The sequence below is a fragment of the Ascaphus truei genome, chromosome 5 (assembly GCF_040206685.1).
Source record: "Ascaphus truei isolate aAscTru1 chromosome 5, aAscTru1.hap1, whole genome shotgun sequence".
NCBI lineage: Eukaryota > Metazoa > Chordata > Amphibia > Anura > Ascaphidae > Ascaphus > Ascaphus truei.
The window spans coordinates 14,952,954-14,967,657 of record NC_134487.1 but is presented as its reverse complement, the minus strand read 5'-3'; the positions used below and the strand labels follow the sequence as shown (position 1 = coordinate 14,967,657).

Sequence of the window (14,704 nt, the reverse complement as noted above, 5' to 3'; positions counted from 1 at the left end):
AGGGAAACATATATTTTTGATAAAGTGCCTTCTGTTGCAGTTAAAATGTACCAGCAGGATGCTATTTTTTTTCTACCTGCCTTTGTAAGGCATTAGGGAACAAATGTTATGCATAGATGAAAGACCCCAGAGTCATAAAGTGTCACTTAATCAGGATGTTTCTGAGTAGCAGGTCCTGTTACTCCTCCTGGATATTTCACACCTTGGGACCAAACTCCAGACATTGCGTCCCCAGAAATGAGTGGCCCCTTTTTACTTAGCAGTGCTACCAAGCTGCTCACTGAGCATGCTCAGAGTTACCTGAGCTGGCTGTAAGATTTGCCCCTGTGACATGGCAGGTTTTGATAAGAGGAAGATAATTCCTTGCCAATGGGATGAGGCTAATGTAACCCTTCACAGGCCCTTGTCCTTAAAAAGGCCTGTACCCCTCATTCCTGTGTTGTTGCTGTTGCTGTTACCTGATTTCTTCAAGCGGATAAGACCTAAGTACAGCGGCTACGATTCCAGAACGCAAGGGGTTAAAAACATCGCAACAAGGAAACTTGCCCTGCTTCAGGATTTCGTTAGCCCTGGGGATTCAGAAAATCCCCAGAGAACCAGAAAAGACTTTGCACATTCACAGAAGGATTGGACTGGCTATTTATTTGGCAATTTGCAAAAGGACTACATTTTAAAGGACAATCTTCTGGTGCTTTGGCACCTTTCTGGACATTATCCTCTGTTTCTCTACCCGTGAGTGTAATTATTAAGTTTATTCTGCAGTTGTCGTGTATTTGCCTATCAAGGGAATAAATCTCAGTTTATTTTGCTCAACCTGTTCTGCTCAATCAGGATCCACGAAATATAAATGTGTTATTAAGCGCGTCTCCCGTCACACCCTCCTAACACCCCAAAGTCTCAAGAGGTACCTGTATGCAGGGGCTCTTTGCGGCAGTCTCTGAGTCTAGGTGGGCCCAGGAAAAAGGTCTGGTATCTTATCGGCACATCTCCTCTGTGTGCTCAAGACTTCATCTCCCTATGTCTGCAGTGTGTCTGTGCCAAGGAGTCTCTGGGTCTGTCCGCAGCAGGGTTTTCTTACCCCCCTCTGATTACCCAGTTGGAGCTGGTTAATTGACTATAGGCAGCTTTACTTAAACAGGGATAGGTCCCTGTTACAGCCGGTATGCGGGTGCATTTGCGCGCATTTATGTGAATATACGCACACATGCGTTCTTATGTGCATTTGTTGGTTCACAAGTTTAGCTTTACGTACTCTCTTCGTTTAACATTCATCTAGCCGTACTAATAGTATTATAGCACATGTCACTGACTTTGTGATTACCCATCCTTCCAGGGTCACATATCATTATCACATATGACATTATAACTGTAACATATTTTTGTATCACTAGTTTCATTTCATGTTTGTTTGTTTGTTTAGATCTTCTCACCCGGGAATTAGTCCTGGCTACCACTTATCACAATCCGTGTTTATACCTGACCACTGATTTTCTGGTCGGTACTCTATTTCTCTCCACCACGGAGATGGTGGCACTGCCTTTTCAGTAGATTTCACTTATCGAATAGGGACTATATGGGTAGCGGGATCCAGGTATACAGTTTAAAATTATATTCATGATGGTTTTGACTTTTAGAGGCGGATCACTCTAGGGTCAGTACATTCCTACATTACTATTTATACCTTTGCTATTTGAACTGAAAGGGATACCTATATAAATTAGAGTTGTGCCATATACTTACCATATATAATTTACACTGGGACATCCATTACTCTTTCATCTGATATACCTAGATGGTGCCTCCCCACTTGGACTTCCATTCTTACCTGGGGATGCTTTCTAATGGGATGCCCCTCTTTGACAGTTATCTGCTGTCATGATAATATTGAGCTACTGTGATGGAGCGGACTGTTGGCGAGTCCACACATGCGTTTTAGGGTGAACCAAAACGTTCAGTGGTTTTATTTGCTCCACAACTACAACAAAATGTTGGGGACACTGCCCCTTTAAGGCAAAGCAGAAAGCATAAAATAAACACCTACTCCTATTTACTTTCCATTACTTTGGCCCTTTCTATCTGACTGGCTAGATAGGCCAGTTCCGAGTCCAAAACATATAAAACAATACCAGGGAACAATGTATAAAGTCTTATCTGACTGTACTGGTCCGGCGTCTCCAATTTCTCAAGATACAGGTGTTGAAGTGCTGCTGCTCCCAGGAAGTCTGTTGCCCTATTTCTGTGCAGGCTTCTCTGCTGTGTTGGGCTTTGAGTTCCACACTGTTCCCAGTCAAATCTGATGAACAAGCCTGGATCCCTGCGGCTGGAGCTCTGTTATAGCTGGGTGGAAATCCCAGCTGGGTCACAGGCATGCCTCTGTGACCCTCCTCTCTTGCAGAGCAGGAACCGGACGTCTAAGGCCGCGTCCATAGTGGAACACGCTAGCTTCCACGCTCCTCTGTGAAGTGGCGTTGCGCTTCGAAATACAATCTTGTTTGTATTGCGAAGCGTGTAGCGCATGTGCAGGCGCTAGCACGCATGCACTATGCGCATATGCATTGGCGTCATAGTGTTTGTTTCGGCACGAGCTACGTAGCTCGCGCCATATCCTGCACTATGGATGCAGCCTAACAGACACTCCTACAGGGTCTCTGGCAAGAAGTTACTTCCTGCCTTTTAATTCCTGCTCAATCAGGAGTTCATTACATCCACCTGATGCAGCTCAGGTAGGAAACCTGACACCAGTATAGTGTAAAGGGTGTTAACTCCTTCACTCCCTTACAGCTACTTATATATAATAAGATCATCACATTGCTCCAAACTATATAATTGCAGAGCATTATTATCGTTCATGTATCTGTACCCTTCTATTATTGCTACTTCATCATTGTTGCTCCATTTCTTACTTGTTATTACAAGTAGCTTTTCCGCTTTGGCTACTATATGCCTTGACTCGTCAGATACTACTCTTACACGATCAGCCTACTAATTGGTTACATTTCTGTGATTGGCCCAGCAATGTACCACACCTTTTGGCACCGGATATATAAAGAAGCATTAGCTGGGGACTGTGACTCCTCCTCCCCTGATGAAGCGTGCTGAGTCACGCGAAACGTGCGTCGGGTTTTAATGACGTCCCGACGATGACTTATGTTGGTGAGGCGGTGCAACCATGAACTCCACAACAAAACAGCTTGTATTATGGGTATTTTTTCCTCTTCGCTTTCTGCGCTTGCTGTGCACAGCCCGGTTTGCTACACCTGCGTGACTTGTGATTACTAGTACATTTGTACCTTTGAGCACTGACCGCAGTAAGCAGATTCTACCTTAGAGCTGACAAGCCATTATTAAGGGACTGAACCAATAGACCTATAGCTACCAAGAGTGTATGCAGACCGCTGCAGTTATTTTGGACTGATTCGATATCTCTACATTATTGTGATATATTTGTGTCCTACATTTGTGTCTAGTGTTGATCATTGCTACACATTCTGTACATATGTATGTATTGATATTGGAGCTGGAGCCAAGGGGATAGTGCCCTTATGTCAGGGCTATAGCCCATTCATCATGACTGTCTATACCTAATATGGGTTTGATTTTCATGCGACGGCTACACAGACAAACTAGATGTGTATACAGGTATATGTAACTAAACTTGTGGAATAATACACTATTTATAGTGTGAATCCATCTGCCACCTCACCATTGGGGATTTTAAGATTTTTTTCACTGTAAATATATATTCACCATTGTGATTTTGATGTAATAAAGTTTTATCATTTTCTTTTATATGGTCATCTTTAGATTATTCTATTTGATGCCTTGAGCTACAGGTCACTAATCCTTTGGTCATGTATGACAGCCATATATATGAGATATTGGTATCTTGTTGACATACAGTCTTCCCTTTATTTTCCGCAGAGCGTACATTCATTAGGGACTTTTTTGACCTTTCGGGGGATCATTTTTGTGTATATTTACTCATTTTGATAACAATATGTTATGAGTCCTGAGTTACCGGAGCTCATAGTGACATCAAACAAAAGGAATCAGCTCAAGAGGTTTAACTTTAAAACATGATTTAAATATCCTTACAGATGTCAGATTTTCAGACAATAGGCATGATTCACCCATGTGGGACCACTTAAACATATTACTGCCAGAGAAGCATGCCACTTACTGCTTTTGGCACAAAAAGGGTTTGTGTAGCAGAACATCAATTTTTAGGCCTCGGTCCCGCTGCGCTCGTTGGCGCGGGCGGCCACACGCGAGTTCCCCACCAGCAGGGGAATCCTCCCGAGCCGGTCCCGGTCCCCCCTGGCGGCACAGCGCACTACACGCTGTGGCGCGTCAGCCGCTATGGGACACAAGAAAATGGTGATCCCTAGCGTTGACGCGTCACGTGGTGTGGCTGTGAGCCAATGGGGAGGGGAGGCTTCGGGAGGAGGAGAGGCTTCGGGGAGCGGGGAGGAGTGTGGAGTGAAAGCAGCGTGAGTGCCTTTCTCTGTGTGTGTGTCTGAGTGAGTGCCTGTCTGTGTGTGTGTCTGAGTGCGTGCGTGCCTGTCTGTGTGTGTGTATGTGTGTGCCTGAGTGCCTGCCTCTGTCTGTGTGTGTGTGTCTGTGTGTTTGTATGTGTGTGCCTGAGTGCGTGAGTGCCTGCCTCTGTCTGTCTGTGTGTGTGTGTGTGTGTGTATGAGTGCCTGCGTGTGTGTGTGTGTGTGCCTGCGTGTGTGTGTTGCTTACCTTCAATCAGCAGCTCCAGCCCGAGCCCGTGGAGGGAGGGGGGGGAGAGTAGCGGGTCCCTCCGCTCAAGCCACGCCCCCCCTCCCTGTCAATCCTCCCACTCCCGCCCACTCCCGCTCCGGCTCCCTACAGACCGCATATCGCGGTCTGTGTATGTCAGCGCACCGCCTGTCTGCAGTGCGGGCGCGCTGACTCTGGGAGCGGGGCCTTAGCCTTATACTTTATTTGTCCGATTCGGAAGGACCGAGTAACAGGGTAAACCCCCTTTCATGTTATGAAGAAGAAAACCTGTGTGCAGAGCCTGATACAGCACTGAGGAGGTTCATTCTAGTGCAGGCTGCCTTCATTAATAATCTCTTCCAGGATTAGGAGGGAGCATATTCGTCAGGAATCCACCCCAAAAAAAGAAAAACAATATAGTGCACTTCTGTGTGTGCAGTGTAATAGGAACAATATGCGAAGTCTTGGCTCATATAGAGAGCCTACTTACAGACTGGTAGAAGTTCAACAGCAGTGAGTATAGATGGTATCAGCTGATGTGAAGTCCAATCTTTTCATGAATCACTCCCTAGGGTCTTCTCAATCAACGCTGCTCCCTTCCTCCGTTAACACACGAGAACACTTCTCTGCTCCCGGGACCACAAGCCTAGGTTATGATCACGCATGATTCATTAATAATCTCAGCTGCTTCATTAGGCATTTAAAAAGCCTGTAGTACAGACTGCAAGGTTTGACTGACGAGGAAGGTACTGGAAGCTGGCAGTGCCGGACCAAGACTTTATTGCGCCCCAGGCAGACACAACATTTGGCAGCCGTACTCACTGCCACAGGTCACCTCGCCTCCATCCCTGCAGGTCATCTTCTTTAAATGTCCTCAATCTCCCCAGTCACAGGGCACTTCGCATGGCAATAGCCACCGCCGCCGTGCGTGAGCGAGTGCGTACACACACACAACACTCAGCTTGGCAACCAGGACACATTGTTTAATTTGCCACGGTGCTCGGTAAATGTAAACATGTGTCCTGGCTGCTGGCGGCCAAGCAGTGGCGGTGGGTCGCCTCACAATGGTATGAGAGCGCGCTGGTCTCTGTTGTTTAGATGCCCCTGACAATGTGCCCAGCCAGCCGGACCTTTAATCCGGCACTGGAACCTGGACCACTGTGGAGAGGAACCCTGCACACAGAACCTTACCCCAGCCGAAGGTAACTGACCTCCACCTGTGAACTGTTTATGTGACTTGTTGGTAAAGGGCCTAGCCCCTCAACCCGTAGATAGGGTGTGGTGCAAGGCTGCACAGAAGGAAGGAATTAGGCAGGAGCCAATCAAGCTACTGGAGCTTGACAGTGTCGGAGCCTGCGTCTGATCCTCACAGTGTCTTTGTGTTGGTGATGCACAGCGGTTTGGTACCTTATTCCTTAGGGTGCTGGAATTCGTGCAGGGCTGGTATAGTCACCAATAATAGGGAGGGTCGTTTTCTTTAGTTTTATTTAAAAGAACACACATATATCAACTTCTTCCTTAGGGTTGCTCTGGCAGCAGTCCCCAAAGAGGTACAGTCTCCCACTTTGTGTTGCACAGAAGCACTCCCCTTCTTAAGTAACAGCTTCCTCACTGGAATGCTTAGGCAGGGTACGCTCAATATAAGAGATTTCACCCTATCAATCTGACAGAACCCAGGAGTATCTTACCCCTGGTAATTCTAAAGGTGATACTCCCAGGCCCTTGCTTACAGAACCTCCTCTGGAGTACCTGTCCATTCCCTCTTGTGGGTGGAACATGCTCAGAGCCATATAGAGGAGCCCTATCTTTAGGAGTGCACTTCCCTAGCTGGAAAACAACATAGTGATCCTAATACTAACACATAGAGTTACAGACTAGCATGACTTACTGTAACAGGGAGTTATCACAGTTTGAGAGAAGCTGCCTCTAAATCCAGCAGCGTGCTGGTTAATTGCACACTGGCAATCAACCAGACTCCACCTGGCTGATTAGGACTCGAGAAAAGCCTGATGTGAGAAACAGGAGAGAGATTCCTGAGTTCATAATTGGGCTGACACAGGAAAGCAGAGAAGCCTACACACAGACACTGTCTTGAGCACAAAGGCTGTGCTGAGATCAAGACACCCAGACACCTAGAGACCTAAATTTCCTGGACACAGACGACCCAGGAACCTGCCAGAGACTGACAAGGAGAGCCACATGCTTAAGGTACCTCCTGAGACTTTGGGGTGATAGGCTGGTAATGGTAATATCCCTCCAGTCGTGCAGATAGGGTCTGGAAAAGTAAGTTAGCCCTTACATAACGGAAGGGCTGAGCCTAGCTGAGCTATCCCCTATAGGCTGACCCTTCTAGCATATTCCAGAAACCAGGGAGTGGCCAATCACCTCTCTGTGGTTAACTTGCAACATTAAATTAGTTACATGAAACCTGCAACATGATACTAGTGTCTGGTAAAGGATTGAACCCCTTAACTCCCTGTAGGAACCAGGAACCAACTGAGATAACTTAGCTTACCCCCAAGGGTGCTACACAGGTCACTGGAACGAGTTCACTATGGTCCTAGGAGTAAGTGCCCCTTTAAGGGCTGGATTTCAGCCACACACCCCTGCTCTGCATTGCCGTGCTGTTTGTCTCTGATCCTCTCTGCTGACAGTGTGAAGTCAGCTTGCCAGACCCTTTCTTTACCTGATGACATGGAAGTACCCTGCAACCTGTTAGGCCTGGTCCCCACAGCTCGCGGCTGCGCGCGCATCAGTGTGCGCAGCACGGACAAGGTACGGCCCTCGATAGCGTGACCACCTTTCCCAAAGACAAGAAATTTGTATTATTTGGTGCGGTGGCCGAGCGATGGCCACGTCACGGTGGCTGTTCAGCCAATGACGGCGAACCAGCTGCATGACGTCATGGCGCCCCCGCCCCCCTGTCGTGAGTGATCTGAAGTCCTTCAGATCGCTCGGGTGAAGGGGACGAGTACCGCCAGGCGACCCATCGCCCAGGTGACCCATGCGACGCGCTCACTGGGACCATTGCATTACACTGCAATGGCTCACAGGAAACCAAAGGTCTATTACAATGTTCTTTCTTAGATCCCAGCACAAGTTGGCTCCAAAGCTGACGACAGAATAGATTGGGTGAAGAAATAGCCTTCCATTGTTGTTACATTGTTTAGTCATATGTACAGTTCTTTATTACATCAGAATAAGAAAGAAAAAAAAAACCCCCATGGAAGAAACGCGTCCCGTATCAGTGGGTTACCTTGAGATAAGCTTCTGTGCACCTGAGAATATGACCACCTGCCGCAGCTTCCCAACAGAATGCAAACATAGCATTTCTGCCGCCGTCCTTATAAATACCTCCCAGCGAATGCCCGGAAATTCCACCTTTCACCATGAAGCTGTTACTGCTCGTTGCGGTGCTGGTCGCCAGTGCTCTCAGTGAAGAAACGTTTGGAGGGTGAGTGTACTGTAGCATTTGATCATCTCACTGCAAACATCTGTATGTTGAAGGTAAACATCCCAACCCTATGTCTCGCTCCGTCTTCTCCTGTGCCCTGACCTGAATGTGCTCACAACGTGCTATGCTTTTTTTGCTGTACGCTGTATGGGTGTTGTCACTTTTTTACTCACTATAACTTCTTTTGTGTCTGGTTGTAGCCATTACCAGCTTCACATTGCAAAGCGAGTAATCATCCTCACGCTAAGACCCAAAAGGGGGAATCAGCTGTCTGTGAGTAGGGTTACTTGTCATGCACTTCTGTAACCCAGGCTGTGCTGAAAAGTTGTGTAATGCGACAGGCATACGCTTACAGGGGTCCTGTATGAGACCTGTGCAGAGGTACACTCAGGGAGACAGCTTTGGGGAAATTAAAACATGGCTTTATTCAGCCTGTTTCTTTAAACAATGCACAGCATACAAAAATAAACACAATAAACAAACAGCCTATCCCTGTGTAAGGGCTAACTCACTTCCCCAGTCCCTCTCTGCAAGACTGGGAGGAAAAGCCCCATACCAGGGTATCACCCCATAGTCACAAGAGATACCACAAAGCAGGTGGCTTTTCGTGTCAGTCTCTGGGTCCAGGTCTGGATAGTTGTCTGCTTGAGTGTCCAGCCTCTGGCAGGTTCCTGGGTCCTCTGTGTCTAGGCATAGAGGTCTGGTCCCCTGGTGTCTTGCTGCCAGCACGCAGCTCTTCTGTCAGTTCCCAGGTGGAGACTTTTCAAGCTGTCTAATTAGCCAGGTGGAAACTGGTTAATTGACAAGCTGCAATTAACCAGCTCCCTGCTCAGACCATTTAGAGGCAGCTTTATTTAAACAGGGATAAGTCCCTGTTACAGGTCCATGTTAAAATGGACAAGAAGCAACAAGTGACACAATGTGAGCGCTCATTTGCATGTAATTACCCAGAATCCCTGGCTGCAGTAGAAGCACTGTATGCTAGGAGATAATGGAGAAAGACAGGTTGGCATAGCTGTCTGAGACATGTGAGCGTGCTCACAAGTGGTATTTTCATTTGCTGTCTTCTCCTGATAAGTATATAGGTGCCTATTTAATATACTGTCTGTGAAGCTGCTTCTCAGTGCTAGGGAAGGGTTCAGTTACATTCCAGCGAATGAGACCGCAGTGTTCTCCATCCCAGGGAAGACCGCGTCACAGCATTTTGAAAGGCCACGGTGAGGCAGTCACAAAGCGGGGGTCCTTTTATCGTGTGCAAATTACAAGGCCGTGTTTCTAGTAGCTGCTCTGATACGGGAGAATTTCAGGTTTGCTTCAGGATATGACGCCTGTGAACAGATTAACAAGAGAGATGTTCCTGTTGTACAAGCAGTAGATTAGAAGTTCTTTGGGGCCCGGATATTGTGCCAATAAAACGTTATTGTGGTATCTCTGTATTCTGAATTGTTACTGAATTATTACTCCCTTTAACGTGAAATAATGCAAGGAATAATATGTAAATATCGCGTACGGAAGGAGAACTCCCACTCCCGTTTTTTTTTTTCCAATGGTGCTCGTGGTAACACTTTTAGTAATAACGTGGTAGCTTTGGCGCATAGTGTCAACGCGTGGAATAACACCGGCTACATCTGTACTGTATGTTTCATTTTGCTGCCTGTGTATGACGCTGATTTGTATGCACACCTCTGCAGTCTTTATTTTCTATGCTAGAACAATTATTATCCTTATGGCGTTTACTTGACCCAACAAATAAAATGCACTTGATGGCATGTTCAGTTGTGTGAAAAAGAAAGTACACCCTCTTTGAATTCCATGGTTTTACATATCAGGACATAATAACAATCATCTGTTCCTTAGCAGGTCTTAAAATTAGGTAAATACAACCTCAGAGTCTGAGATGTAACTCTTGGATTTTTTGCAATTTCTCTGAGCATTGCACGGTCTGACCTTGGGGTGAATTTGCTGGGACGTCCACTCCTGGGAAGATTGGCAATTGTCTTGAATGTTTTCCACTTTTGAATAATCTTTCTCACTGTAGAATAATGGACTTTAAATTATTTGGAAATTGCCTAATAACCCTTCCCAGATTGATTGGCAGCAACAATTGCTTCTCTAAGATCATTGCTGATGTCTTTCCTCCTTGGCATTGTGCTAACACACACCTGAATGCTCCAGACCAGCAAACTGCTAAAACGTCGGCTTTTACAGAGGTGGTCACACCTGTCTGCTACTTAGCATCTTAATTCCTATGGAAGCAGTAAGGGTGTACTTAGTTTTTTACACATAGCTTCTCCATTTTGGCTTTATTTTTGTTAAATAAATCATTACACGGTGTAATACGTCATGTGTTGTTGAACATCTGAGGTTGTATTTACCTAATTTTTAGACCTGCTAAGGTACAGATGATTGTTATTACAGTATGTCCTGATATGTAAAACCATAGAATTCAAAGAGGGTGTACTTTCTTTTTCACACAACTGTAAGGTCCAATGTGCCAACAACAAACCACCTAACCTGCTCTTCCTTTACACGTAATCTAAAACCATGGACCCTGCATGAGATGCAGATCTCACGGCCAGCAGTGTAAGAATCCTTCCTATCCAAAATAACACCACTCAGTTTCTAAAAGGCCAAACAGCAGAAGTGGTAGAGGTCGGAACAAGAAACGGTCTAAAAAATGCATGGCATAGGTGTAGGTATTTCCCCACCCTTATTATTTATTTATCAAATGTGTTACCAGGAAGTAATACATTGAGAGTTACTTCTCATTTTCAGTATGTCCTGGGCACAGAGTTATGATGACAGATACATGGTTACAAATGCATAGTTACATTAAGTGAGCAGGGTTATACATTGTATACAAGACATTGCATGCACAGTAAGAGATATTATAGGTTATAGGCGTATGTAACATTTACAGACCAGATTAAAACGTGAGACAGCTTTAGTTTTGAAAGAACTTAGACTGGTGGCGGTTGTGAGAGTCCCTGGTAGATTGTTTCAGTTCCAGGGGGCACGGTAAGAGAAGGAGGAGCAGACGGACACTTTGCTGAACCTTGAGACCATGAACAGTCTTTTGGAGTCAGATCTCATATGGTAAGTGCTACATGTGGTAGGGGTGAGGAGCTTCTGCAGATAGGCAGGTAGCTTGCCCAGAAAGTATTTGAAGGCAGGACAGGAGAGATGAACTTTGCGCCTAGACTCAAGTGATGACCAATCTAGTTCTTTGTGCATTTCGCAGTGATGTGTGTTGCATTTACAGTTCTTAATACATGTATATAGCTTTTCACGTGGCCACCTTTGTCACCCTTTTCACTGCACAGCTGTATTGGAGTTTTTTTTTTCTTCCATAATTTGTCACAATAACAATAATAATAAAAATAATCCCATTGTTATTTTTTTCCAGGCACCAGGTTCTGAGGATCAAGGCAAGCAGCAATGATCAAACAATTCAGCTCCAGGCCCTGGAATCTCTGACACATCTCCAGGTAGAATACATTATATTTATAAATGGAAAGACTCCAACTTTTCAATTAAATAAACACACAATGTTATTTTATAGGTCTGGCCATGTAGACAGAAATATTCAAACATTGTTATTACAGAAATAAGAGATTCAGATACCTTCTGGAGAGAAATCAACATGATGAGCTCTATTGAAGGATTAAGGCGATGAAATATTATTTAGACTTCACTTCTGTATTTATAATGTTGTGCATTACTGGTCCCTTCAGCTCTGTATGGGTTTACGTCTTTCACGACTAACTCGGTTTTCTAGGCTTTAGTAGCAGACATGAATTTGTTTCACAAATGATCTTCCTTGGAGGTCGACTTAAAATAAGAATGATCCAGTTGACAACTTTGTTAAAAACAATGGCCCCAGCTTCCAATTTGCCTTCCGGTTCTATTTAAATGGGAGATTGTGGTACAAGATAAACTGAGATAAACTATTTCTATGTTTGTTGAGGATGAGCAAACATCTGGAATGAAGCACTCAATTATACTTCCCTGTCCACCCACCATGGAACTTCTGCATTGCCTGGTTTCCCCAATCATTACATAGTCATTACAATCACTTACAATCATTATTTTTATTATCGTTTATTTGTGAAGCACCAACCTATTCCACGGCGTGGTACAATGGGGTTACAGAGTTATGTATATTACATAAACAGTTGCATACAGGTGAGGACAGACATACACAAACAGATACAAAGAGGTAATAAGGTCCCTGCTCGCGCGAGCTTACCGTCTGGAGGGAGTGAGGACAATGTTGAAACAAGGAGGTAAAGCTCATTGTAGGATAAGGATATTTAGGCAGAAACCCTTTGTGAATGAAGAGTGAGATTGGGCCCTAGCAGATGATATCCCCTCCCTTCCCTTGAAGTCTGTACATATTTATCAGGCTCCAGTGTTTGCTCATTTACTCAAAATAAACATGGAATTATAGAGTGGCCTGTGTAGTGTGCCCACTCCTCCTATCTGATGTAACACATCTGACCCGACTTAATCCGTGGCTTCCTTCTGTATTTAGGGCAGCTTTACTGTACATCTATCCCAAGCATGTTTGCCATCCCTTACTGTATTAGCATCTACCACCTCAGCTGGCAGGCTATTCCACAAATCCAGCACTCTTTCTGTGAATAAGCCCTTCCTCACATTTCCCACCCTCCAGCTTCGGGGAATGACTTCGTGTTCTAGCACTTCCCTCTCTCTGAAAAATGCTTCTTTCCTCTACTTTGTTGAAACACTGTATGTAAATGTTTTATTCATATCTCCTCTCCCTTCTGTTTTCTACGCTGTACATATTAAGTTACTTTAGCCTTTTCTAATAAGTCTTATGCTGTATAGACCTGGGGTAGCCAACTCCAGTCATTAAGCGTCACCAACAGGTCAGGTTTACAGGATAATTGAGGTGCTGATTGAGGTAGGGATATCCTGAAAACCTGACCTGTTGTTGATGCTTGAGGACTAGAGTTGGCCGCCCTTGTATAGACCATGCACCATTTTAGTTGCCCTTCTTTGCACAAAATCTAGTTTATTGATGTGCTTCTGGAGATATGGCCTCCAAAACGGAATACTGTTCTGCAGGTGAGTTCTTATTAATGATCTTTAAAGGGGCATCACCCCCCTATCCCTGCTGCTAATATCTCTCTCTGTACAACCTCACCCAGCTATGCTTTCCACATAGCTTTGTTACATTGCTCGCCTACTTTTAAGTCTCCTGAAATAATGACTCCCCGGTCTATTTCCTCTATAGTAGGTGACATTATATCGTGCCATTAATCCTGTCTTCTGCCTTTGGATTTTTGTGACCCAAGTGTATTATATTTCAGTTTTTGGCATTAAATTGATTTCAGCTCTCTTAATCATTCTTCCAATTTACCATAATCATTCATCATTTTGTTTAGCCCCTGGAGTGTCAACCCTGTTGCAGATCTTTGTGTAATTGGCAAAAAGGCATACTCTCCATTCAAGACCATTTGTAATGTTACTAATACAGATATTAAAGAGCACTGGGCCTAGTATAGATTCCTGAGTTACTCCGCTGGTCACCTTCCCCTCCTCTGAATATACTCAATTTACCACAAATCTGTCTTGCCTATCCTTCAACCAATGTCTTGTCCATCCAACCACCATCGAATCTACTGTAGTACCAAGATTGCAACTTGATCATCAGTCGTCTAAGTGGGACAGTGTCACATTTCTTTCTTGTGTGCTCATTTGCATGTCATTTCCCAGAATCCCTAGCTGCAGTGGAAGCATTGTAAGCTTGGAGATAACAGTGAAAGGCAGGGTTGCAGTGCTGTCTGAGATGTGAATGTGTTCACAAGTGATATTTTTATTTGCTACATTTGCTTACTAAAATCTTAGCTAACAGAAAAAAGACAAGCGCACAACTCTCATAGTATAGTAAAATTGTATAATGTGCTTTGATAAAAAAAAGTGAGTATTGCACGTACATCAAGAGTATTACAAATCCAACGCGTTTCGTATAACTAGTCTACTTCATCAGGGATTTTTCCTAATGAAGTAGACAAGTTCTACGAAACGCGTTGGATTTGTAATATTCTTTGCTGGACATTGTCCCCCTAGAGTCTGCACCCATTATTGATACATGTCACGGTAACTTGTGATAGGATATAATATACAGCAGGGCCCCGGGTATACGGTGGGTTCCGTTCCAGAGGCCCGCCGTATAGTGAAAATAGCCGGAAAGCGGATCCGGCGATTTTCAGTGCTGCGCATGCGCAAACCGGCATTTTTGCCGTTCTGCGCATGTGCAACCTGCGGTCTGCGCATGCGCGCCGGGCGCACCCGCCCATTCTGCGCATGCGCGAATTAAAATTCAACATCGCGGCCCTCTTCTCGGTGCCGCTGGATCAGCGGATCGCCGAAAAGCGGAGCGCTGAGAAGCGGGGCCCTGCTGTACACCAAATATCTGGGTTGAATTGAACACGACTTAGATATAATAAATATAGTTTATTCCTTAAAGAAGGAGAACAC

At 45.0% G+C, this 14,704-nt stretch overlaps 1 protein-coding gene across 1 annotated transcript in view; it reads left to right on the top strand.

Moving 5' to 3' along the window:
* The first annotated feature begins 8,115 nt into the window (after positions 1 to 8,115).
* LOC142494833 (carboxypeptidase A2-like) overlaps positions 8,116 to 14,704 on the top strand; it is a 59,216-nt gene continuing 52,627 nt past the window's right edge. The window contains exons 1-2 of the mRNA XM_075599368.1: positions 8,116 to 8,197; positions 11,604 to 11,685. Coding sequence (XP_075455483.1) covers positions 8,133 to 8,197; positions 11,604 to 11,685 — 147 coding nt within the window. The 5' untranslated portion in view covers positions 8,116 to 8,132. The remainder of the gene's footprint in view (positions 8,198 to 11,603; positions 11,686 to 14,704) is intronic.